Here is a 25,060-nt window from a genome sequence, read left to right as displayed (position 1 = left end):
TCCAGTTTTGGACAGGAGCAAAACATACGAACGTGATTAGCGGGGCCTCCCCCGCAACATTCACACACATCTTCTAGACCCTTCAAAGAGCTGGCTCATCCTCGCCCTTGTGAGGTGCACTCTATGCACCACCTTCAGCTGTATCAGCCCCAACCTCGGAAACGAGCTGGAGGCGTTAGACCCATACAGAATTGAGTGAGAATGCAACTCTCTGCATCAAATACACTGGAAAATAAAAATGTGTCAGGTTATTAGGGCCACCCTCCCCCGCAGCCTGTTACAGAGAGAGAGAGAGAGATGCCGACTGAAAAGAAGACAGGAATTTACACCCCTCACGCAGTGACAGCTGAAGAGTTGACGATCAATATGGATCAAGCCAGGGAGCTCCAGGAAGAGGTGAACAATATCAATCCAGTTTAAAGCGGTTGCCTGCCACTCTTGCGATGCTGGGCAGGCCCCAGGAGTTCCACTCACTCAATCATCAATCATAAAATTCATTACGAACAGGGATCTCTCAGCAGCCTGGGAGAAGGCCTCGTGCCTCATACTTCAATCCACTCAGTAACGAAAGGCACTAGCATGTGGGAATCGTAGATAAGAGGAAGGAGTGGGATGCGTGGAGGGAGGGGGAAGGAGGTTAGTCCATTCCGCCCGATCCCCTCCAGTTTATTGCCTCCAACAGGGGTAGAAAATTAACCACTGCAGCAGCTCCACCATGGATGAGCCACTTTAATCGGTCAATAACGGGGCTGTGAGGAGAGAGTGGAGAACTGGGAAATCTTTTCAATTACTAGAACACCAAAAGTTTATTTAAAAAAAAATTTAGAGTACCCAATTCATTTTTTCCAATTAAGGGGCAATTTAGCGTTGGCCAATCCACCTACCCCGCACATCTTTGGGTTGTGGGGGCGAAACTCACGCAAACACGGGGTGGATGTGCAAACTCCGCACGGACAGTGATCCAGAGCCGGGAGCGAACCCGGGACCCCGACGCCGTGAGGCAACAGGGCTAACCCACCGCGCCACCGTGCTGCCCCCCCCCCCAAATGCTTATTTAACACCTTTAAAGAAGCAAGACCTCCCACTTAACAAAAGCGTCATCAAACTTGACACCGAGTCACAGAAGGGGTTATCGGGGGGCAGTGATCAAAGGCTGGGTCAAGTCACGAGTAGGCTTCAAATGAAGTTACTGTGAAAAGCCCCTAGTCGCCACATTCCGGCGCCTGCTCGGGGAGGCTGGTACGGGAATTGAACCCGTGCTTCTGTCGTTCCGCATTGTAAGCCAGCTGTCTTAGCCCGCTGTGCTAAACCAGCCCCTGGTCAGATGTCACTTATAAGGAGAGTCCGGAAAGGAGGCGAGAGAGAGGCGGAGAGGTTTAGGGAAGGAGTTCTCGAGCGAGGGCCCAGGCAACTGAAGGCTAGGCCGCCAACGGTGGAGCGATGGAATTCGGAGGATGTTCCAGTAGTTACAATTACAGGGGCGCAGGGATAGGGAGGGATTTAGAAGCTGGAAAAGGTTACAAAGATAGGGAGGGGTGTAGGGGCTGGAGGAGGTTACAGAGATAGGGAGGGGTGTAGGGGCTGGAGGAGGTTACAGAGATAGGGAGGGTTGTAGGGGCTGGAGGAGGTTCCAGAGAGAGGGAGGGGTGTAGGGGCTGGAGGAGGTTACAGAGATAGGGAGGGTTGTAGGGGCTGGAGGAGGTTCCAGAGAGAGGGAGGGGTGTAGGGAGCTGGAGGAGGTTACAGAGATAGGGAGGGTTGTAAGGTCTGCAGGAGGTTACAGAGATAGGGAGGGTTGTAGGGGCTGGAGGAGGTAATAGAGATAGGGAGGGTTGTAGGGGCTGGAGGAGGTTACAGAGATAGGGAGGGTTGTAGGGGCTGGAGGAGGTAATAGAGATAGGGAGGGTTGTAGGGGCTGGAGGGGGTAATAGAGATAGGGAGGGTTGTAGGGGCTGGAGGAGGTTACAGAGATAGGGAGGGTTGTAGGGATTGGAGGAGGTTACAGAGATAGGGAGGGTTGTAGGGGCTGGAGGAGGTAATAGAGATAGGGAGGGTTGTAGGGGCTGGAGGAGGTTACAGAGATAGGGAGGGGTGTAGGGACTGGAGGAGGTTACAGAGATAGGGAGGGTTGTAGAGGCTGGAGGAGGTTACAGAGATAGGGAGGGTTGCAGATGCTGGAGGAAGTTACAAAGATAGGGAGGGTGGTAGAGGTTAAGGAGGTTACAGAGATAGGGAGGGTTGTAGGGGCTGGAGTAGGTGACAGAGGTAGGGAGGATTGTAGGGGCTGGAGGAGGTTACAGAGATAGGGAGGGGTGTAGGGGCTGGAGGAGGTTACAGAGATAGGGAGGGTTGTCGGGGGGTGGGAGGAGGTTACAGAGATAGGGAGGGTTGTAGGGCCTGGAGGAGGTTACAGAGATAGGGAGGGTTGTAGGGACTGGAGGAGGTTACAGAGATAGGGAGGGATGTAGGGGCTGGAGGAGGTTACAGAGGTAGGGAGGGTTGTAGGGGCTGGAGGAGGTTTCAGAGATACGGAGGGTTGTCGGGGGGTGGGAGGAGGTAACAGAGATAGGGAGGGGTGTCGGGGCTGGAGGAGGTTACCGAGATAGGGAGGGTTGTAGGAGCTGGAGGAGGTTACAGAGATAGGGAGGGGGTGTAGGGGCTGGAGGAGGTTACAGAGATAGGGAGGGTTGTCAGGGCTGGAGGAGGTTACAGAGATAGGGAGGGTTGTAGGGGCTGGAGGAGGTTACAGAGATAGGGAGGGTTGTAGAGGGGCTGGAGGAGGTTACAGAGATAGGGAGGGTTGTAGGGGCTGGAGGAGGTTACAGAGATAGGGAGGGGTGTAGGGGCTGGAGGAGGTTACAGAGATAGGGAGGGTTGTAGGGACTGCAGGAGGTGACAGAGATAGGGAGGGTTGTCGGGGATTGGGTGAGTGGGACTTGGTGCAGGGTAGGAATGCAACAGCAAAGCTTTGGAAAAGTGCATCGACCTACGTGACCCAGACTGCATCGGTTGAAGAACGTGGCTCATCGCCTTGTCAAGGACAATGAGGAACTCCTGGCTTTGCCAACAACGCCCACACCACAACCATTGAACGTAGCAAATGTGTGCGAGCTTCCAGATCTCCGGATCGAAGCTCAGTCGGCCCAATTAGTGGCCGAACCTGCGCAGCCAAATTCATAGGTCAGTGGTTTTGATCTTTCCAATGTTCAGCTGGAAGAATTCATCCAAAATGAGATGTTGAGCAAACAGCCGGACACCTCCGAGAGGGGATTGGGAGAAACGCGGGAGGCGTGAAATCCAAAATGCTGTTGGCCAGTGCAGGAAACAAACTAAAGAAAAATGTTGAAGAGAAAAATAAATCTTCCACTCAAAGTCTGCCTCATAAATAATGCAGCATCTCCCTAAGTGTCCTATTAGTCAGTGTGTGGAGAGAATGTTCACAAAGCCTTCAGGGCAAACCCTAGAGGCATTGTGTTTACGCGCAGTGATGGGCGAGCGAAGGCGCGGCAATCAGAATCAATTGGCTCCCTTCCCTTCGCCTGTCAACAACTCTGCAACAGAATATCCCTCGCCAGAGAGATGCCAACAAGACGGCAGCCTTTGTCTGAAACCATCCGGCATTTGGCTTCCATCACGCGTGGGTTATCACAACGTCAATCGGAGCGGAGCTCAAGGAAAGCAAAGCAGATCCTTAATGCTCCTCTCTCTGTGGGTGCGCCACCGGGATCCTGTCTTCCCACTGCTCGTCGGCGACGGGATTTCCCGTTGAAGCCACCCCACTCCGCCGCGAAGCCCGCGGGGACGGGGTGCTGCGATGCCGGCGGGAAAAGTAAATCGCAACGGCCGGAGAAATCCAGCCATGTTTGCGCGAGAGGTGGGATTCCTGATTTGGAAATACGCGGGCCGGCCCTTCACTGTCGTTGGGTCAAAATCCTGGAACTGCCTCCCTAGCGGCGCCTACGCCACATGGGACTGCCGGCGGTCTAAGAAGGCGGCTCGCCCACCACCTACTCAAGGCGCAATCAGGGATGAGCAGTAAGTGCTGCCCCCCCCCAACGAACAAATAAAATCGCATCGCTCTACAAAAACGCTGTTAAAAAATAGCCTGACGGCCAACATATTATCCTATAAATCGTATCAGCTTGTCAGTGTTTCAGTGCTGTTTGTGGTATTGCTGTGCACAACTTGGCTGCTGCTTATCCTACATCATGATAGTGACAGAGGGGGAGACAGAGGCACGGTGGTAGCGCCGCTGGACTGGTACTCCACAAGGAGGAGAGTCCGATTTACCCTGTGGGACCCTCAGCACGCTGTCAAGCCACTCACTCCTCGATCCCGGTGAGTTAATGCTTGTAACGCAGACAAACAATGTCACCGACGCCAGTAATCAGCAGCTCTGTCTCCGATCAGACAGGAACACCGCCTGACTCCCTCCCCTCTTTCTCCAGCTCGCCATCCAAGCGCTGCACGGCCTGTGTTAAATTTAGCTGCTGCATCTCAGGCCCCAGTGAACATTGCGGTTAGATGGTGTGCACATCCGTCAGGAAAATCAGCAGTCATCCTGGTAGTCCCATTAGATAACGCGACAGGGCTTTCCAAATAGTTTGGCACCAAACTCCAGTGAGTTTCACAATGTTTAAATTCTCACGAACCCTTGCGTTGAATACCACCTGGCTGGGCTATTTTTTCTAAGGGGGCAAATTAAAGATGATTGTCCCACATCCTGTACGTTTTTGGCAATTCATAGAATCATAGATTTTACAGTGCAGAAGGAGGCCATTCGGCCCATCGCGTCTGTACTGCCCTTGGAAAGAGCAACCTACCTGAGCCCACACCTCCACCCTACCCCCCCCAATCCAGTAACCCCACCTCACCTTTTTTAGGGGCAATTTAGCACGGCCAATCCACCCAACCTGCACATCTTTGGACTGTGGGTGGAAACCGGAGCACTCGAAGGAAACCCTCGCACACACGGGGAGGATGTGCAGACTCCGCACGGACAGTGACCCGAGCCGGGAATCGAACCCGGGACCCTGGAGCTGTGAAGCGACGGTGCTAACCACTGCGCTACTGCATGCACAAGATAAATTAAGAACTGGCTGAGGATCTGGTGGCTCCCTCAGGCACCTGCAGTGGAGCAATTTGCAGCGAATGAGAAAAAAACTGAATAAACTCAGAGATGATTTAAGTAATTAATTTCCTTCTATTTTTCAATGCAGGTTGCTGCACGCGTTTGATTCCTTTGAGTGCGCTTGATGCCTTGCAGTGTATTTGCCGCCTTTAAGTGCATTTGTTAGTTCTGAACTCACTCGTGAGCTCTGAGCGTATTTGATAGCTTCAGGCGTGCTCGGTGCCCTCGAGCGCCTTTTGCCGTTGATCAAATCTGATGTCAGAGATGATAAAAAACTGCTGACGACATGAAAAACCCATCCCAAATTAGAGCATTTTATGTCAAATGATCGCATATCGGTTTTGAGCACATTTGAAACGTAAAGATGTCAAAGTGTTCGGGTATAGGGTTTTGTCGGCCGAAGTACAATATTAGCCTGAGTAGAGGGGGGTGGGGGGGCTACCTGGCTTGTGTGAGGATTACATTTGGCTTGATCCTAGAATCTTTGATTGACCAGTATAAAGGCAACTTAGTCCATGTCTGGCCCATGTTGCGCTTAACTCGAGAATCTTTGATGGGGTTCTGCAAGAGGCGCATTGCAGAGGCACGGTAGCACAGTGGTTAGACGGGGCTGGTTTAGCACAGTGGGCTAAATAGCTGGCTTGCGATGCAGAACAAGGCCAGCAGCGCGGGTTCAATTCCCGTACCGGCCTCCCCGAAATAGGGGCCGGAATGTGGCGACTAGGGGCTTTTCGCAGTGACTTCATTGAAGCCTACTCGCGGCAATAAGCGATTATTATTATTAGCACTGTCGCTTCACGGGGCTTGCTAAGGTGAATCGGACATTCTGAATTCTCCCTCTGCGTACCCGAACGGGCGCCGGAGTGTGGCGACGAGGGGGCGTTTCACACTAGCTTCGTTGCTGTGTTAATGTAAGCCTACCTGTGACAATAATAAAGATTATTATTACCTAGCCCATTGAAAGATACTCTCTGGTTGGCCCGGAAACATGCTGCTATCCCAGTGCAAACAGCTGTCGATGGCCACGTATTGGAGAGGGGCACTAAAAGCTTAGGGGGGGGGGGGGGAAGAGGGGGGCCAAGCTGACGCCATGGCTCAATGAGGAAGGGTCACTTCATCCTCCCATCAGTGCACACTAAAAGGGCTGCAGCCCATGTAAAAGTCCTGGGACTGCATGCACTAGTCAATATTTGCCACGTGATATAAATGTCCATGGCGAACAAGATGTGTTAGTCAGGCAGCTCACGTATAATATCGAAAGAAGCTGCCCTTTACGTTGTGCCAAATTTCAACTGTTCAGAATATGCCGTTACGATCTTTTGGAATGAAGTACATTTTGGATGTAGCACAGAAAGGGCTGTGCCTGACTTGAGAATCATTGACAGGACGGTGCGGAGCGAGATTTATTCTGCATCATGGACGGCAGCGATTCAGGAAGGGAGGCCCCCACCACCTTCTCAGGGGCAATTAGGAATGGGCAACACAGGCTGCCCACGTCCGGCGGATGAATAAGAAAGACAATCTGTCGCAGGGGACTCAATCCTGGTAAAATATTCCTTGGGCGTGAACATGCGAACAATCAGAACCCACTCACACGCACCCACTTGAAAGCGATCACGGTCTGCTTGCCCACTCTCCCAGTTGTGGAGGGGGCCGATAGAAGTGAGATAAAGAGGACACGCAGGAGAAATGATATCTGGGCGCCGCAGGCCTCATCTGCTCTATCAGCTCAGCCCCCGAGTAACACGGAGCCAGGGGACGCTAAATCAAGGCGGCAGGGTTGGTCTGGAAGGGAGCCCGCAGCCAATCTGTATCACATGCTGACAATCCGCATTTTTTAAGTAGAACAATGCGGGCGGAGGATCAGTTTAATGCCAGGCCGCCCCGCCACACATTGTTGTTCAATCTGTTGTGACTGATGTATTTGAGGGTGATTGGGACGGCTCATAGGGATTCCATGCCAACCTCTGCTTCCAGAGGCCCACTTGCCTTTGTTGATTTTCAGCACATTTTCTTCCCCTCCGCGTTCCTCCTGCCGTGGCAGGAAGCAAAATCCTTCTTGTGGCACTGTTTACCCTGGGTGCCCTCCCGTTCCTCGTCCGAATGGGCATTCTCAATCCGGGAGGTTTAGCCGTGAGTGACGGTCCTAATCACGCGTGAGGCACTTCGCAGCAAGGGATCGCCGACTCTCTCGGATCGTCTGGATTCTCCAGGAGTTAACCATTCCAGGAGTTAAGACCGTAAGACCATCGGAGCAGAATTAGGCCACTCGGCCCATCGAGCCGGCTCCGCCACTCAATCAAGGCTGATATTTTTCTCATCCCCATTCTCCTGCCTTCTCCCCATAACCCCTGACCCCCTTATTAATCACGCACCTATCTATCTCCGTCTTAAAGACACTCAGTGATTTGGCTTCCACAGCCTTCTGTGGCAAAGAGTTCCACAGATTCACCACCCTCTGGCTGAAAAAATTCCTCCCCATCTCTGTTTTAAAGGATCGTCCCTTTAGTCTGAGATGGTGTCCTCTGGTTCTAGTTGTGGTGAATGTAATTCACGCTGTATTGTATTGTGTAGTATTATGTCCTTGTGGGCTCTGTCAGTGAGCCGTTGCGCGGCTCTGCCCACAGGGGGAGATGAGGAGCTTGAACAGGGCTCCACCCTTGGCTCCGCCCATGGCCCCTCCCACTACCGGAAGTATAAAGTGCTGCAGCCGTGTGAGCCTGCCTTCAGTTCTTCTGGTCGCAGGCAGGCTCAGTTGTAAGACTATTAAAACCACAGTTTACTTCCAATCATGTTCCGAGTGAATTGATGGTCACATCACTAGTTTTTCCTACAAGTGGAAGCATCCTCTCCACGTCCACTCTATCCAGGCCTTGCAGTACCCTGTAAGTTTCAATAAGATCCCCCCCTCATCCTTCTAAACTCCCAACGAGTACAGACCCAGAGTCCTCAACCGTTCCTCATACGACAAGCTCTTCATTCCAGGGATCATTCTTGTGAACCTCCTCTGGACCCTTTCCAAGGCCCCAGCACGCCCTTCCTTAGATACGGGGCCCAAAACCGCTCACAATATTCCAAATGGGGCCTGACCAGAGCATTATACAGCCTCAGAAGTACATCCCTGGTTGAGTTCGATTGAGCTTCGCTGGAACGTCACAACAGGCCAAGGATAGAGAGCTCAGGGTGGGGGCAGAGGGAAGAATTTCATAATAGCGTAATAAGTAATTGACAGGATGTTTGGCGTTTGGCTTGGGATGGATGGTTTGCGCAAAGTGGTCGCCCACTCTGCATTTTGTCTTCCCGATGTAGAAGAGGCCATATTGGGAGCAGGGAATACAGTCTGCGGAACTGAAGGAAGCGCATGCAAATCGCTGTCGCGTCTGGATGGAGTGTTTAGGACCTTGGGTGGGGTGAAGGTAATGGGGCAGGTCTCGTAACTCTTGCCCTTGTTTAGAAACGTTCCCCTGGAAGGTGAGGGGGCCTGGCAAGGTGGGTGAGGAGTGAATCAGGGCGTCAGCAGAGCTATCAGAATTCTAGAAGGAGCGGGGCGGGGAAGAGGGTGGTGATACACTGGCGGCAATGGCGGACGGCGGTTCGCTCAAGCGGGAGATTGGTGGAGTAGAAAGTGAGAACAAGGTGAACCTTTATCATGGTTAATAACCTAAAAGACTAACTCTGCTTCTCTCTCTCTCCACAGATCTTGCCTGACCCGCCGAGCATCTTCCGCACTCTCTGTTTTTGTTTCACGGGTGGATGTTTTTCTTCCCAATTCTTCCCATCTTCTGGGACACATTTCCGCGGTCCCGTAGAAATGCTCCATTGCGATGGCGAGTAGGGCGGCACGGTAGCACAGTGGTTAGCACGGTTTCTGGGTCCCAGGTCCGATTCCCGGCTTGGGTCACTGTCTGTGCGGAGTCTGCACGTTCTCCCCCCCCCCGTGTCTGCGTGGGTTTCCTCCGGGTGCTCCGGTTTCCACCCACAGTCCAAAGATGGGCAGGTTAGGTGCATTGGCCATGTTAAATCGTCCTTAGTGTCCAAAAATGTTGGATGAGGCGACTGGGCTTAACTAGGGTGCTCTTTTCAAGGGCCGGTGCAGACTCGATGGGCCGAATGGCCTCCTTCTGCACTGTAAATTCTATGAGTAAATGTTACCACAGACCCAGTGGGCTGCTCTCCCCTGTGAGAGGCAGATGGCTGGGGGTGGTTTAACTGGAGGGCCACCACACCTCAGGCGAGGGCCTTCACAAATAGCCTCAGCCGGGACGGGAATTGAACCCGCGCCTCTGGCCTCGCTCCCCCTCAGGCATCGGCCACCCGGCCAACTGAGCTAAACCCTGAACCCGGCCGGATAGCATCACAAACTAGCCTAGCTCGGGGCTGTCACTCGTCCACGATTGCACTGGGCTCCTCAGGACCTTAAAGACTGATCTGTGGGATGCTGATGTGAAGTAAAACCCCGGAATAAAATCATATCAGGCAATAGAAAACAGTTTAAATGAAAATAAATCTGTGTTTGCTGGTTGGTCAAGCATTGGAGGCAAATCTGACAGTCAAGACTGATAGTTCTGGGTAATGGACAATTTCTTCACTTTCTGATAAGGCCCTTTGAGGATTGTAATTTTGGGCGAAGGCGGGAGTGATGGGGTGAGGGGGTGTACGGGACAGTTAGGAACCCACAGGATCAGACCTCCAGGCGTATGTCCAACCGGGCTTGCACACCTTTTGACCTCGCCCTGTTCTCACCCGATGCCCACACACACACACACACGTGCATTTTCCGACAATGGGCTCCGGGCATCGATCCCAAGTTAGTCTCACCTCACTCCCGCCTTCCCCAGTTAAGGGTGACCGGGGCCAAGTGAAGTATAAAAGTGGCAGCATAGGTGGAGATGGTGGTAAAGAAAGCATATGGCCTGCTTGCCTTCAGAGGACGGGATATCGAGCATCAAAGCTCAAAAATTATGTTCCAGTTATGTAGATCGTTGGTTAGGCCACATTTGGAATACTGTGTCCAATTAGAACATAGAACAGTACAGCACAGAACAGGCCCTTCGGCCCTCGATGTTGTGCCGAGCAATGATCACCCTACTCAAACCCACGTATCCACCCTATACCCGTAACCCAACAACTCCCCCCCTTTACCTTACTATTAGGACACTACGGGCAATTTATCATGGCCAATCCACCTAACCCGCACATCTTTGGACTGTGGGAGGAAACCGGAGCACCCGGAGGAAACCCACGCACACACGGGGAGGACGTGCAGACTCCGCACAGACAGTGACCCAGCCGGGAATCGAACCTGGGACCCTGGAGCTGTGAAGCATTTATGCTAACCACCACGCTACCGTGCTGCCCCAAATTCTGGTCACCGCACTCACAGAAGGACGGGGAGGCTTTGGTGAGAGTACGGAAAAGGTGTACCAGGATGTTGCCTGGTATGGAGGGTATTCGCGATGAGGAGAGATTGAATAAACTGGGATTGTTCTCCCTAGGGAGATGGAGGCTGAGGGGCGACCTGATAGAAGTTTATAAAATTATCGGGGGTACAGATAGGGTGAACAGTTGGAGGCTTTTTCTCAGGGCGGAAGTGACAATTACGAGGGGGCACAGGTTCAAGGTGAGGGGGGAGAGGTTCAGTGGGGATGTGCGGGGGAAGTTTTTTACACAGAGGGTGGTGGTGGCCTGGAATGCACTACCAAGTGAGGTGGTTGAGGCAGATACGTTAGCGAACTTTCAGACTTATTTGGATAAGCAGATGAACAGACGGGGTATAGAGCGATCCAGGTGGTTGGTCTAGATAGGACAGGTGATCGGTGCAGACTTGGAGGGCCAAAGGGCCTGTTCCTATGCTGTATTGTCCTTTGTTCTTGTTCTTTGTTCTCTCCCGGCTAAGGTGGGGTTTAATGAGAGACTCTGGGCTGTGAAGCTGTACCGCACAAGAGGGTGCCTTCGCCCTCTGGGTCTTCAGCGGGCTAGCAAGCAGGGCTAAATGCCAGAGGATAGGAGGTCCAGAATAATAAACAATGCTTGAGATACAGACTGAGCACGATGATAAAATGTCGGAGAAATTGTGCAGAGGAATAAAGGAATGAGTGTTTTGCCTTGAACAGTCATCCTCTATCCAGATGATGGGAACTGACTTAAGACAAGGAAAGGGGCCATATTCGTGTCATGAACAAACAGTGTACAATGCCCATTGAGTTTAACAGCATTGGAAAAGGAATTGCGGCCTCCAATCTTGGGTTATTGCCTCTCCCGTGAAAGGTGAGCCCTCTTAATGTGTCAGGAGCGTCAGATTGTTGTGATGGGTGTGAAAGAGCCACAGTGTTGGGAACATTTTAAAAACATGGTTTAAGTCAAGCAGAGGTCTCACTCTCCGTCACTATTCAGTGACAGGAAATGGAAAATGGCTTGTCTGTAGTTCAGGTGGGACTGTCTGTGCAACGTCCTCCTCCAGCGCCTGCGGCCCTCCATCATCCCATGGCGTCTCCGATTCTGGCCTCTCGAGCACCCCCCCCGATTCTCATCGCTGCCTGGGGCCGGGGGGGGGGCTGAGCTCTGGTAGTCCCCGACTAAAGCTCTCCGCCTCCCTCTCCTCCTCTAAGAGGCTCCTTGAAACCTCTTTCTTTGATCAAACCTTGGGCCACCTGTTTTAATATCTCCTCATGTTGCCCAGTAGCAAATTTTATTTGCTAATGTGCGTGGAGGGGGGGGGGGAGGGGAGAACCCACTTTCACGCCGTAATCGGGCCCCGGAAATCGGCGTGACCCATTGTCAGAGGTCCGCCCAGCAAATCCCCGCTCCCGACCGGCCGAGTTCCTGACGGCATGGAGCTAACCACCTCTTGCCGGTCGGCATGCTGGCGTGCCAGCCGCGGACCCAGCCCGTGGCGGCCCTGATCGGGGGCAGGGGGAATCGGAGGCCGGGTGGTGGGGGGGGGGGGGGCAGCCGGGGATTAGCTCTGCGCGGTTTCAGGCTCGGGCGCGTGGTCGATTGAGAGGGGGGGGTCTCATTTCCCTTTGCGGTTCCGCGGTCCGCAACGAAGCTCGGCGCGGCTGCTGGGGGTCACCGGTCTGCGCATGCGCGGACTCCGAACTGGAAGTGGAGGGCCAGTATCCCCATCTACAGCTGCGAGAATAACTCCGGGTCTCTGCTAGCTCCCTTGCAGGGCATTGAATCAGTTCAACTATTTAACAGGAAATGCGGGAGTAAAACTCGACCGGTTTTATACCGGCGTGGTGACATAGTCCCATTTTGAGAGAATCCTGGGTTACTAAAAAGCAGCACTCGTCACGGGGGGAGAAGTGGGGGGGGGGGGGGGGGGGGGGGGAGGGAATTTAAACAATTGATGCCTCTTTTAAAGGACAAAGGTTCCCCACATCAGCTCCTATAAAAATAGAAGATTGCCATGGGAGTGTCCCTTTAAGAAATGTTTTTGTCTTATCACATGGCTTCAGTGATGTCATTGCGTGGGTGGAGCTGGGCTGTGGCTCTGGGGGTTGGTATTTTACTTTCGCTTTAGTTTGGAGCTGGTTTGTGGCTCAGAGTGTTTTACTTTCGTTTTCACATTTGGCTGCTGCCGACTCAGACCGAGAAGTACCTCGGCCTGTCTCTCTATTTTCAAGTTTAAAGAGTCATTCCGAGGAAAAAGCCAATGATTATACTTACCTGCTGTTTTTGGTAAAAAGGGTTTTTTTGGTTCATGGGATCTTGTTATTGAATTGGAACAGTTAAAGGGGGATTCATTAAGGGTTATACATAGATTACTGTAGCTGTGTGGGGTATTTGCGCTTGTGCTCATCGTAACCAAAATCGATAAACAGTTGTCGGTCTGGTGAACGCAACGATATACTCTGGGGTTTTCTAAACCCTGGCCCACAACTAGATTCTCTCCTCAATTGGAAGCTGCCTTTTGTCAACTTACGATGGTGCGCAGGCTATTGTCCTCCGCAAGTTTCAGGCTCTTTAGGTAACAGCTCCGCAGGGCGTTCTCCGGGAGCCTTTCTTTTCCCCGTACGACGGGCCCCACCGTGTGGATGACGTCTGCAAGGGAGAGAAAGAAAGGAGCCAAATTGAAGCAGACAATTTTTGCTGCTCTTGATGCACCTGTCAGCGCTGTTAAAAATCTCGGCGTCTACAGGTTGGAGAGAGCTGGTGTTGGGGAGAAAAAAACAACCGTGCCTTAGAAAATACCAATGAGAGACACAGAAAAGATCAATAAAGAGTTCAACCCTTTAAAAAGAAAACAGCAACAAATGCTGAGAGGCGATGGTCATTAGTATGCTGGGATCTAGGTGATGTTTAGCTCCTGACGTGTACCATCTGTTTGAGTTTACTGCTCAGGCCGCTGTGGTAAACACCACTAGTGCTATATTGTATGTATTACGGCATTGCCCGTATATTACAGGTACGACGGTAAATCCCTGCCTGCTGGCTCCGCCCAATACAGACCGCCCAATCCAGGCTGTATTGAACAAGATGTTGTGCCTCCTGTAGTTGGAACCAAAATGGCTGCAGCCATTTTGGTTCCAACTACAGGAGGCACAACATCTTGTTCAATACAGCCTGGATTGTTCCACCATTCTCGTCTCCTGGTAATTGACGGCACATCAGCCGCCTACGTGGGAATCCGAGGAGTGACTGGCGATTTGTCCCAAAATTAAATCTCGGGCCTCCCGACCCAGTTGCCTCAAACTGGAAACCCCTCCTGTGAGGAATTGAACAAACGAATGTGATATAAAATAGGATAATTAGTTAGAATAATGTAGAGGATAGAGCCGGTCTGACGGTAGCGAGTTAACAGGCAGAGAACAAAGAGATTGAGCGAAGCCTGGCCAGGAAGGGGGGGAAGGGGAGAATCGTGCAGAGGATGGTGAAAAGGATGCTGGGTAACAAGAGGCCCAGGGTTGAGGAATGCGAAGTGAGCCAATCAGGATACATGGCCGGGCCAGGAGGTGTGTAGGATGACCTATGGGAATCTTGTATGTGAAACTTGATGCCATTTGAATGATATGTGCAGAGATCTCTTTGTCCGCGACCTCACTCGGTTCTGGGAGTTTCAGGAGACGGTATGTGTTCTGAAGCCCTATTGAGCGGCTCAGCCTTGCAAGTTGTTTAAAAATAAATAATACCAGACCTGCAGATCCCTCTCGAGTTTTGTTGAGACCAGACTGACGGGTAAAGAACTTAATTTGTCACCTGGAACACCCTACTTTGCACTCCACTGCCAATTCTGAGCGAGTCATGCGCTGTGATGGGGGATACAGACGTCGGGGCGGGATTTTTGGGGCCGGCCCGCTCGTTAGGCTTGTGAAGTCTGCGGACCTTTGAACGCACGGCCTTTTGGCTCGGAACCAGAGGGCTGTGCCACGTCTGAGGCCCACCCGCCGGCTATTATTTCCAGGGTCGGTGTCGGACGAACAAGAGATTGTACACGGCTGTGACACCTCCTCCCCCCCCCCCCCACCCCACCCCACCCACCATGGCCGCTCAGGCCTGCGCAGCTCAGTGAGGAAAGGGTCTCCGCGGATGAGCGAGGATGGCAAGAAAATTGAAAATAAAGAGGATAAAGCCTCTTTGATGATCGAGGCCTGCACAGAAACGTGCTCCTGCGCTTCCTTTTGCCGGGAAGGGGGGGGAGGGGGGTAGAAAGGAAAAAAGAGATTGGAAAGATCTAGAAGAGATTAAACAATGCAATCAAACAGCAAATCCCACTGTCCCTAATCCTGCCAGTTAAACATCAGACGATTCATTTCAGCCGGCCCATTGCTTTCTGTCGATAATACTTTCCATCTCTGCAGCCTGACAGATGAGGCCGAGATCAGACGTGGCTGCAGGTCACAGATATTTTCCTCACATCAAAGAGCCAGGATTGCGAAGGATTATTATCCGTGCCTCTCTCTCTCATTCGAGGGGAAGGATGTTGGACGCGAGACGTTAGGCTCTGTGCGAATTATAATTTGCAGCGGCTACTCAAGGGGGCCCAGAGGAGAAATTAGGCCCTGCCTTACCCGGGTTTAAAAACAGTGGCGCTTCTCACGTACAGTTCGACTCAGATCCCCAGCTCACGATGTCCAGTGGCGCCTCCTGCCTGTTGTTTAGACCTTGCACCATCCCTAGACTGTGTGCCGTATTATTTGGAGGGTGGTGTGCGATGGGTGGGATTCTCCAGGATCAATAGCGGGGGAGGGGGTGTTATGTACTCTGGGATAACACGGGCTGCAACTGGATGCAGCTTTAACCAAAAGGTACTCCAGACCTTGACGTTAGTTCAATCTGATTTATTGATCCAGTCGCACAGTTAGCACAGTTCTCTATGAGCTCGACTCGCTGCTCACCTCAGTGAGGTTACTCTGTCTGACTGAACCAGACCAGCTCTTAGCCACGTGCTGGAGGTGTGATGCTGCACGTACACCCTGACTCACTCTGTAGATGTTCATCAGGGGAAAGTGTGAGTGCCTCACGCCTTTTATAGCGGGATACCACCCCTGAGTGTCCTGCCTGCTCATTGGTCATGTCCTGTTCTCTGTGTTCATTAGCTGCCTGTCTGTATATCATTATCTGCATATCATGACAGGAGGGATATGCAACAGGTGGTCGACAGTTCGATTTTACGCAGGTGTGAAATGATGGCGGAATCTTCCGGTATCGCCCGCCTGGGAGACCGATTACTGTCCCGCCAAACGGGGTACAGGCTAAGGCCTGACGTGAACCTTCGGCCTCCCTGTCCCACGCCTGACTCTCTGCGATACCAGTGGGAAAGCGGGTCAGTGCAGAGATCGTCCGGGCCAACGCGGCTCTCACACATCAGGTCCTCCCTTGGGAAGGACTGGGCGGGGGGGGGGGGGGGGAGCCCGCGGACACCCTGAGGGGAAGACGGTGGCCTCCAGTTACCGTACGCTGGAGCGTCACGTGAGGCAGGGGTGGGGGTCGGGTGGAGGGGGGGGGGGCGTGGGTGGGTTGAGCTTCACCCATGTGGGTCCTCCACGAGACAGCTCCCAGAGGGTGGGAGTAACCACGTTCCCGCTGAGCGTCTTTTCCCAGGGACGTCGCTCGAGCCTCGGACCGTCTTCCAGGAGCTTTTCCAATGGGTTCACAGCTTCTTCCGGGGACTTGGCCATGAGGTCGGACCCTCGAGTGGAAAGAAGGTGGATGAGGGAACGGAGGCAGAGGGAGGGAAGGGCCGAGTTGGTTGCCGGGCAGCGGGGTAGGGTTAAGCGCAGGTGTGAAGAGGCAACCCGTTGGGCGGGATAGTAATCGGTCTCGCACCGGGCCGTACCGGAAGATTCCGCCATCATTTGACGCCTGCGGAAAGTCGAACTGTTAGGGGTGTTCGGGTGTGAAGGGGCTCACAAGGAGGAGTCGGTGGTGTCGACTGTTGACTCCTGAGGAACAAGCCTGAGGTGGGCGCCCTATGAAGGCGTGGCGGAGGTGCAGCGGTGGCACATGAAGGTCCGGTGGGCGTCAATGGTGGGGCGTGTAGATACATGTGGACCTTCGAGGTGGGCACTCTTAGAGATAGCCCACTGGATTGAGCGACATGGTATTAATGCTTTACAGGTTGTCCAGATGGGTTGTGGCTCCCTCCACATGCAAGGATAAAAGAGGCTTCTGATTGGCGTAAGATCGCTGAGCTGTCTGTGCCCTTTGCCATGTGAGAGTACCTTTAAGAAATGGGTGCTTAAGAAATGTACCTTTAAGAAATGGGCGTTTATCAGTGATGTCAGAGAGTGGGTGGAGCTGGGCTGTCTGTCAGCTTTTTACTTTCGTTTTAGGCTGTTTGCTGCAGGGTGTGTTTTAGTTTCGTTTTCAGCGTTGGAGCTGAAGCCAGACAGAGCAGGCGTACTGCTGATCTCTCTGCCATCAAAAGACTATCTCTTGATCATTTGGTGAATTCAGAATTGTAAATGTTCTCAGTAGTGAATGTAAACCTGATGTGCTTCTGTTAAAAGGTGTTTCTTGGGTCTTCTGGGTATTGTTTGGGAAGTTATTACGGATTACTTAGTGTTGTATTCTTTGGGGGTTGTATTTGAATTAATGGTTGCTAAGATGTTCACTGCATGTTTTAAAAAGGTTAACTTGAGTTCATGGAATAAACATTGTTTTGCTTTAAAAAATACTTTTCCATTTTCTGCTGTGCCACACCTGTAGAGTGGGCCGTGTGCTCCCCATACCACAGTCTAGTAAAAGTTGTGGGTCAGGTGAACTCCATGATGCACTTTGGGGTTCTCTAAGCCCTGGCCCATAACATCTTCCGTACAGCACTGACCTCCATCTCTGGAAAGGTGACGGGGTCGCCGTGGAGTGGGTGCATCGCAGTGAGGCTAGGAGACATGGGCAGGCCATGGTCACTAAGGCCCGTATACCCTGACGTTCATTGAGCTGTGAGCAGCTGAAACTGTACCCACCCTCGCGTTTCCAGAATTGAGCTTGGGTTTCCATTTCAAAAACATCTGATTGGCTGGAAACCCTGGATAGCAGCCAGCACTTAGAACTCCGACCAACCATAGAAACCCTACAGGGCAAAAGTAGGCCGGAGTGAAAGGAATCATGAATCCCTTTCCAGCATTGCCTGGTTGACGTGCCCGGGACAGCCTGGGTCGCCCCCCCCCCCCCCCCCCCCGTGCCGATGCAGGGTTAGTTTCCCTTCTCGGACCCCTCCTTCCCTCAAGCCCCCCCCCTCCCCTCCCAGCCCCCCTCCCAATCATTGAAACCCTACAGTGCAAAAGGAGGCCATTCGGCCCATCGAGTCTGCACCCGGACCTGCTACGGCGCCCACATACGACTGCAGGGCACGCACCGTGCAGCTCGCCCCGCGGCGCAGGACGTCGGGAAGCGTCCGGCCGAGTAGGGGTGCAAGATTCCATCAGTGTCCACAACGGGAAACAGCCCCCATTCCCGCCCCCGCCTCTGAACTTAGTCCCGAATGGTGGAAAAATCCGCCCGAATTTTCAGGCCTTCGTTTGAAGGCCATAGAACATAGAACATAGAACAGTACAGCACAGAACAGGCCCTTCGGCCCTCGATGTTGTGCCGTTCAATGACATTAATGAAGGGCCTGAAAACCATACAAAACGCAACTTGTGAAGTATTCACTTGGTTAATAGGCTTCGATTGGTTGCCCAGGGCTCCACTTTTCTCGCAGAAGTCATCAAATCCGCCCCCCCCCCCCACTTCCTCCAACCAAGATGAATGTAACTTCAATTGGCGACTAGTTGCAACGAGGGAGGGAGGCGCGGTAGCACAGTGGTTAGCGCCGTTGCCTCACGGCGGCAGATTCCCAGGTTCAATCCCGGCCTCGGGTGACTGTGCGGAGTCTGCACGTTCTCCCCCCCCCGTGTCTGCGTGGGTTTCCTCCGGGTGCTCCGGTTTCCTCCCGCAGTCCAAAGGTGTGCAGGTTAGGGTGGATTGGCCGTGCTAAATTGCTCCTTTGTGTCCGAAAAAGGTTAGGTGGGGTTAGGGGGATAGGGTGGAAGCGAGGGCTTAAGTGGGTCGGTGCAGACTCGATGGGCCGAATGGCCTACTTTTGCACTGTAGGGTTTCCACGATTGGTCGGAGTTCTAAGTGCTGGCTGCTATCCGGGGTTTATAGCCAATCAGATGTTTTTGAAGTGGAAACTCAAGCTCAGTCCGGAAACGCGGCAACCAATTTACGCGCAGGAAGCTCCGACCAACAGGACTATGTCACCTGTTTGATTAGCGACGTTGGTTAAGGGATAAACATTGCCCTTGCGACACTGGGAGACGCTGCCCCAGCCCCCCCCCAAATACCCCCCACCCCCCCACTGCTCCCATACTTTTATCTTAAATAATCTTTATTCTCACAAGTAGGCTTGCATTAACACTGCAATGAAGTTACTGTGAAAATCCCCTAGTCGCCACATTCCGGCGCCTGTTCGGGTACACGGAGGGAGAATTCAGAATGTCCAATTCACCCAACACGCACGTCTTTGGACTGTAGGAGGAAACCGGAGCACCCGGAGAAAACCCACACAGACACGTGGGGGGAGAACGTTCAGACTCCGCACAGACAGTGACCCAAGGCCGGGAATCGAACCCGAGACCCTGGCGCTGTGAAGCGACAGTGCTAACCACTGTGCGGCCGTGCTGCCCGAGTGAAGTGTCACCTGCCGAAATTTCAATTTCAAGACCCTCGGTACGGGGCAGCGCCGAATCGCGCGCCGAACTCCCCAACGGATTCGGGGTACGATTCAGACGTGATGGCCCAGGGCGGTGAAACAATGCTCAAAATGAAAATTAGCCGGGGGAAACGGGGGGGATGGTAGGGGGTTGGCGGTGGTGTCAAGGGCGAAAGGAAAAGGAGAAAAATAATGGAGAGAGAGAGAGAGAGGAGAAAAATCTGTTGACTTCAGTGTGCAGCAAGGTGTATTACAATCTAATTTGCATGCTGCGTCTGTTTGTTTGACACGAGCGCTTGCTGTGTGCAGTGACCTGCAGCAAAGCCAATAGAGGAGCGCAGCGGCAATCTCACACAGCAGCCACACAGATAACCTCAGCAGACAATATGACAATTAGACAGGGCACTGTGTCTCTCAGCAGTAGTTTAAGGCGATGTTGCCTCGTTTGTGAAACAGCTCAGCGGGGGATGGTGGGGGAGGGGGGGAGGGGGCGCTGCCTGACTATTAAAGGGTCTGCGTGCCGCAGGAGTTCTGTTACCGTTGGGGTCCGGGCCCAGATTCGACGCCGGCGAACTGAACCACATTCTCTCGGAGAGCAGTTATAAATCTTGGAGCCGAATGAACGTGTGTCGCCTCGGGAAACCCCTTTCCGTTTTTGTGCATTGAAATAATAATAATTGTTATTGTCACAAGCAGGCTTACATTAACGCTGCAATGACGTTACTGTGGAAATCCCCTCGTCGCCACATTCCGGCGCCTGTTCGGGTACACGGAGGGAGAATTCAGGATGTCCGATTCACCCAACAAGCACGTCTTTCGGGACTTGTGGGAGGAAACCGGAGCACCCGGAGGAAACCCACGCAGATACGGGGAGGGGGGGGGGGGGGGAGAGAACGTGCAGACTCCGCACAGACGGTGACCCTGGGCGGGAACGGAACCCGGGACCCTGGTGCCGTGAGGCGACAGTGCTAACCACTGTGCGGCCGTGCTGCCCGAGTGAAGTGTCACCTGCCGAAATTTCAATGGGACCTGGAGCAGAATAGGAGGTCAGCGTCCCTCCACCTTGCCTTCAAGCCCCTCAGCTCTGGAGTTCCCTCCCCCCAGCCCCTCTGCCCGCCTTTGTTTAAAACCCACCCCCTCGCCCTCTGCCCAAATGCTTCCTTCCTTAATTTGGGGGCGGACCTCAGTCTGGTGAAGCCCCTTGGGGTCGGTTTACTACACGACGGGTGCTACGCGAATGCAGGCTGTTGTTGTGAAGCCCTCGGCTGTTCAGAGTTGGGGAAATAGGCATGCCGAGCTGACATTGTTGTGCAGGAACGTATTGCTCACTGGTAACCTTCTCTGAGGCCGAGAGTTACGCTCCATTGCCTTCCTGGCTGACTTCAATCGCAGTTCCCTCATTGTGGAATTTCCAATTTTACACATTTTAGAGATCACACTGAGGGTTCCTAATACCCTTTGATCAGAGAATCAAAGGACGGTTACTGCACAGAATGAGGCCATCAGCCCTTCATGTAGGTCACAGCTTTGTGAAAGAGCAAGTCAGCTGGTAAAACTCCCCCCTGCCTTTTCTCTGCGGCCCTGTAACTCTCATCTCTTCCGTTAATAATCCAATTACACAGAAGCACACGCGGAAAATAGAAGCAGGAGGAGGCCCTCCGAGCCTGCTCCGCCAATCATTCTGATCATGGCTGATCATCAACTTCAATATCCTTAACCGCCCCCCCCCACCCCGCATATCCCTCTATCCTTTTCGCCCCAAGAGCCAAATCTAATTCCTTCTTGAAATGGCTTTAGATAGATAGATAGAGAAATACAGCATAGAACAGGCCCTTCGGCCCACGATGTTGTGCCGAACTTTTGTCCTAGGTTAATCATAGAGTATGATTTTTAAAATATAAATTTAGAGTACCCAATTCTATTTCTCAATTAAGGGGCAATTTAGGGGCGGCACGTTAGCACAGTGGTTAGCACTGCTGCTTCACAGCACCAGAGTCCCGGGTTTGATTCCCTGCTGGGTCAGTCTGTGCGGAGTCTGCACGTTCTCCCCCCGTGTCTGTGTGGGTTTCCTCCGGGCGCTCCGGTTTCCTCCCACAAGTCCACAAGTCCTTAAAGACGTGCTTGTTAGGCGGATTGGCCATGATAAATTCTCCCTCCGTGTACCCGAACAGGCGCCGGAGTGCGGCGACGAGGGGCTTTTCACAGTAACGTCATTGCTGTGTTAACGTAAGCCTACTTGTGACAATAATAAAAGATGATTTTGGGGCAGCAGGGTGGCGCAGTGGTTAGCACTGCTGTCTCTCGGCGCTGAGGTCCCAGGTTCGATCCCGGATCTGGGTCACTGTCCGTGCGGAGTTTGCACATTCTCCCTGTGCCTGCGTGGATTTCACCCCCACAACCCAAAGATGTGCCGGGTAGGTGGATTGGCCACGCTAAATTGCCCCTTAATTGGAAAAAATGAATTGGGCATTCTAAATTTTTTAAAAAAAAGATGATGATTATTATTATTACATCACGTCCACCTTATCGAGACCATTCCGAATCTTTTATCATTTCGTTCGTATGTTAAAAAAATATCACCCTCGGGGCCCGGTGGCACAGTGGTTAGCTCTGCTGCCTCACGCCGCTGAGGACCCGGGTTCGATCCCGGCCCTGGGTCACGGTCCGTGTGGAGTTTGCACATTCTCCACAACCCAAAAAGTCGTGCGGGGTAGGCGAATTGGCTGCGCTAAATCGCCCCTTATATGGGAAAAGAAAATTAGGTATTCTAAATTTATTTTTAAAAAATGATGCAGACAAATTCATTTGTCGGCTAATTTAGCTTGTTTATAACAGCAACTTGCATTTATCTGGCATCTTTAATATCATGAGACATGCTAAGGTACCCGGCGGCTGACGAGATGTGACAAGGAGCCTCACAAGGAGATGCCAGAGCAGCTGACAAAAAGGTTGGGTCAAAGAGGTAGCTTTTAAGGCGCGTCGTACAGGAGAGAGAGGCGGAGGGGCTAGAATTCCAGAGGCCTGGGGCCTAGCTGCAGGGATGGGCCGCCTGGTGGAGGAAGCAAGGACGTCGGGCTGCGGGAGAGGTCAGGGCTGAGGAATATGGCGTCCTCTGAAGTTAGAACGCGGAGAATCGGCTGGCTGTGGGCGACAGGTACCACAGGGAGTTGGGTGGCGGTGGTGGTGGGAGACACGCACCCGGAGACGACAGCGCCCGGACTTCGTGCTATTGGTGGAAAAGAGGAAATTGGAGCACAGTTTATGGACAGCTTTGTAATTTTCACTCAATGTGTCACTGCTAATCATTCGGGCAATTCAAGAACCACGACTGCGGTTGGCAATGCACAGCATTTCTTCTAGAACGTGCCTGGGCCAAATTGAGTGGAATATAATTAGGCAAACATTTTGGAGCAACAGGGAAAATTTGTCTTGGCGTACAGAATCTAATTTAATTGAGGTGCAGATAGCAATGTGTAATATGATTGACTGGTAACATAAGTCGAAAATAACTCGATAAACCTAAATAAACAGGAAGGTGGAAATTGAACGAGAGAAAAAAAAAGAGACTTAATTAAAAAGATCTTTTTCTTTCCCAAGTTATTTTTCAATTTTCCATTTCATTTTCAGCAAATTGAATGGAATAAGGGAGGTAGGGAGGTTTCCTTTGCTAGTTATTCAATGTACAATCCTACACAAAGATTACCCTCGACGGAGATTTACGATGGCACCGGCCCCCACACCGTTGGAAGAGATATTGATGGCGGGGGGATTGGAGGGAGGGGCTGGTGTCGGCGATTTATGGGGTTATTCTGGGAGAAGTTAAGGTATCACTGGCTGGGATTAAGGCAAAGTGGGAGGAAGAGTTGGGGGAGGGCATGGAGGAGGGGTTGTGGTGTGAGGCGCAGCGGAGGGTGAACGTGCCAACTTTGTGCGCGAGGTTGGGGCTGATGCCGCTGAAGGTGGCTTGCAGGGCGCACCTCACAAGGGCGAGGATGAGCTGACTTTTTGGAGGGGGTGGAGGATGTTTGTGATCGGGGTCCCGCAAATCACGTTCATATGTGATTATCAATTAATGGTGATTCTTTGCCATTGGTGTTTTGTATTCGAAATGTTGGGAGCTGTTTGAGGGTGGGTGGGATGAGGGGATTGTTGGCCAGCAGATTGCCATTGTAGTTCTTGTTATTGTCAATAAGGGCAGCACGGTAGCATTGTGGATAGCACAATTGCTTCACAGCTCCAGGGTCCCAGGTTCGATTCCGGCTCGGGTCACTGTCTGTGCGGAGTCTGCACATCCTCCCCGTGTCTGCGTTGGTTTCCTCCGGGTGCTCCGGTTTCCTCCCACAGTCCAAAGATGTGCTGGTTAGGGTGGATTGGCCGTGCTAAATTGCCCCTTAGTGTCCAAAATTGCCCTTAGTGTTGGGTGGGGGTTACTGGGTTATGGGGATAGGGTGGAGGTGTTGACCTCGGGTAGGGTGCTCTTTCCAAGAGCCGGTGCAGACTCGATGGGCCGAGTGGCCTCCTTCTGCACTGTAAATTCTATGATAAGCTATGATAATTTGTTGTAAATGTGGTGAAGATGTGAAAAGGGAGGAGAATAAAAATATTTTTTTTAAAAATCGCCCTCGAACTCCAGCGTATGATAGCTGAGGTTGCACAGCTGTCAATGAGAAATGAAATGTAACATGGGTACGCGAGCCAGCTCACAGCAGCCATTAATATCCCAGCCGTTAGTACTGGATTCCCACACAAATGAGTTAATAGGAGTTGTTCGCCCCACATTGTTTCCACTTCCCATGCCAGCCTCCCCGAACAGGCGCCGGAATGTGGCGACTAAGGACTTTTCACAGTGACTTCATTTGAAGCCTATTTGTGACAATAAGCCATTTTCATTTCATTTCATTTGTGTGGGAATCCAGTACTAGACAATCATAGTCATCATTATTGTCATAAGTAGGCTCACATTAACACTGCAATGAAGTGACTGTGAAAATCCCCTCGTCGCCACATTCTGGCGCCTGTTCGGGTACACGGAGGGAGAATTCAGAATGTCCGATTCACCCAACAAGCAGGTCTTTCGGGAATCGTGGGAGGAAACCGGAGCACCCGGAGGAAACCCACGCAGACAAACATAGAACATAGAATATTACAGCGCAGTACAGGCCCTTCGGCCCTCGATGTTGCGCCGACCTGTGAAACCCCTCTAAAGCCCATCTACACTATTCCCTTATCGTCCATATGCCTATCCAATGACCATTTGAATGCGTTTAGTGTTGGCGAGTCCACTACTGTTGCAGGCAGGGCATTCCACGCCCTTACTGCTCTCTGAGTAAAGAACCTACCTCTGATATCTGTCCTCTATCTATCTCCCCTCAATTTAAAGCTATGTCCCCTCGTGCTGGACATCACCATCCGAGGAAACAGGCTCTCACTGTCCACCCTATCTAATCATCTGATCATCTTGTATGCCTCAATTAAGTCACCTCTTAACCTTCTTCTCTCGAACGAAAACAGCCTCAAGTCCTTCAGCCTTTCCCTCATATGATCTTCCCTCCATACCAGGCAACATTCTGGTAAATCTCCTCTGTACCCTTTCTAATGCTTCCACATCCTTCCTATAATGCCGTGACCAGAACTGCACGCTATACTCCAAATGCGGCCGCAGCAGAGTTTTGTACAGCTGCAACATGACCTCCTGGGGGGAGAACGTGCAGACGCCACACAGGCAGTGACCCTAACCACTGTGCTACTGTGCCGCCCAAAAGTGGTTGAATACGATGGTGACTAAGAAG

At 52.3% G+C, this 25,060-nt stretch overlaps 1 protein-coding gene across 2 annotated transcripts in view; it reads right to left on the bottom strand.

Annotated features, from left to right (window-relative positions):
* The window catches only part of LOC119959003 (ADP-ribose glycohydrolase MACROD1-like), an 811,859-nt gene that overhangs the window by 50,474 nt on the left and 736,325 nt on the right, over positions 1-25,060 (bottom strand). For both annotated transcript variants that reach the window (XM_038787543.1, XM_038787544.1), the window contains one exon: positions 13,059-13,177. In XM_038787543.1, coding sequence (XP_038643471.1) covers positions 13,059-13,177 — 119 coding nt within the window. The remainder of the gene's footprint in view (positions 1-13,058; positions 13,178-25,060) is intronic.

Source organism: Scyliorhinus canicula, chromosome 31, assembly GCF_902713615.1.
Source record: "Scyliorhinus canicula chromosome 31, sScyCan1.1, whole genome shotgun sequence".
Taxonomy (NCBI): Eukaryota; Metazoa; Chordata; class Chondrichthyes; order Carcharhiniformes; family Scyliorhinidae; genus Scyliorhinus; species Scyliorhinus canicula.
The sequence above is the reverse complement of the archived record's forward strand: the minus strand, read 5'-3'. Positions and strand labels throughout refer to the sequence as shown.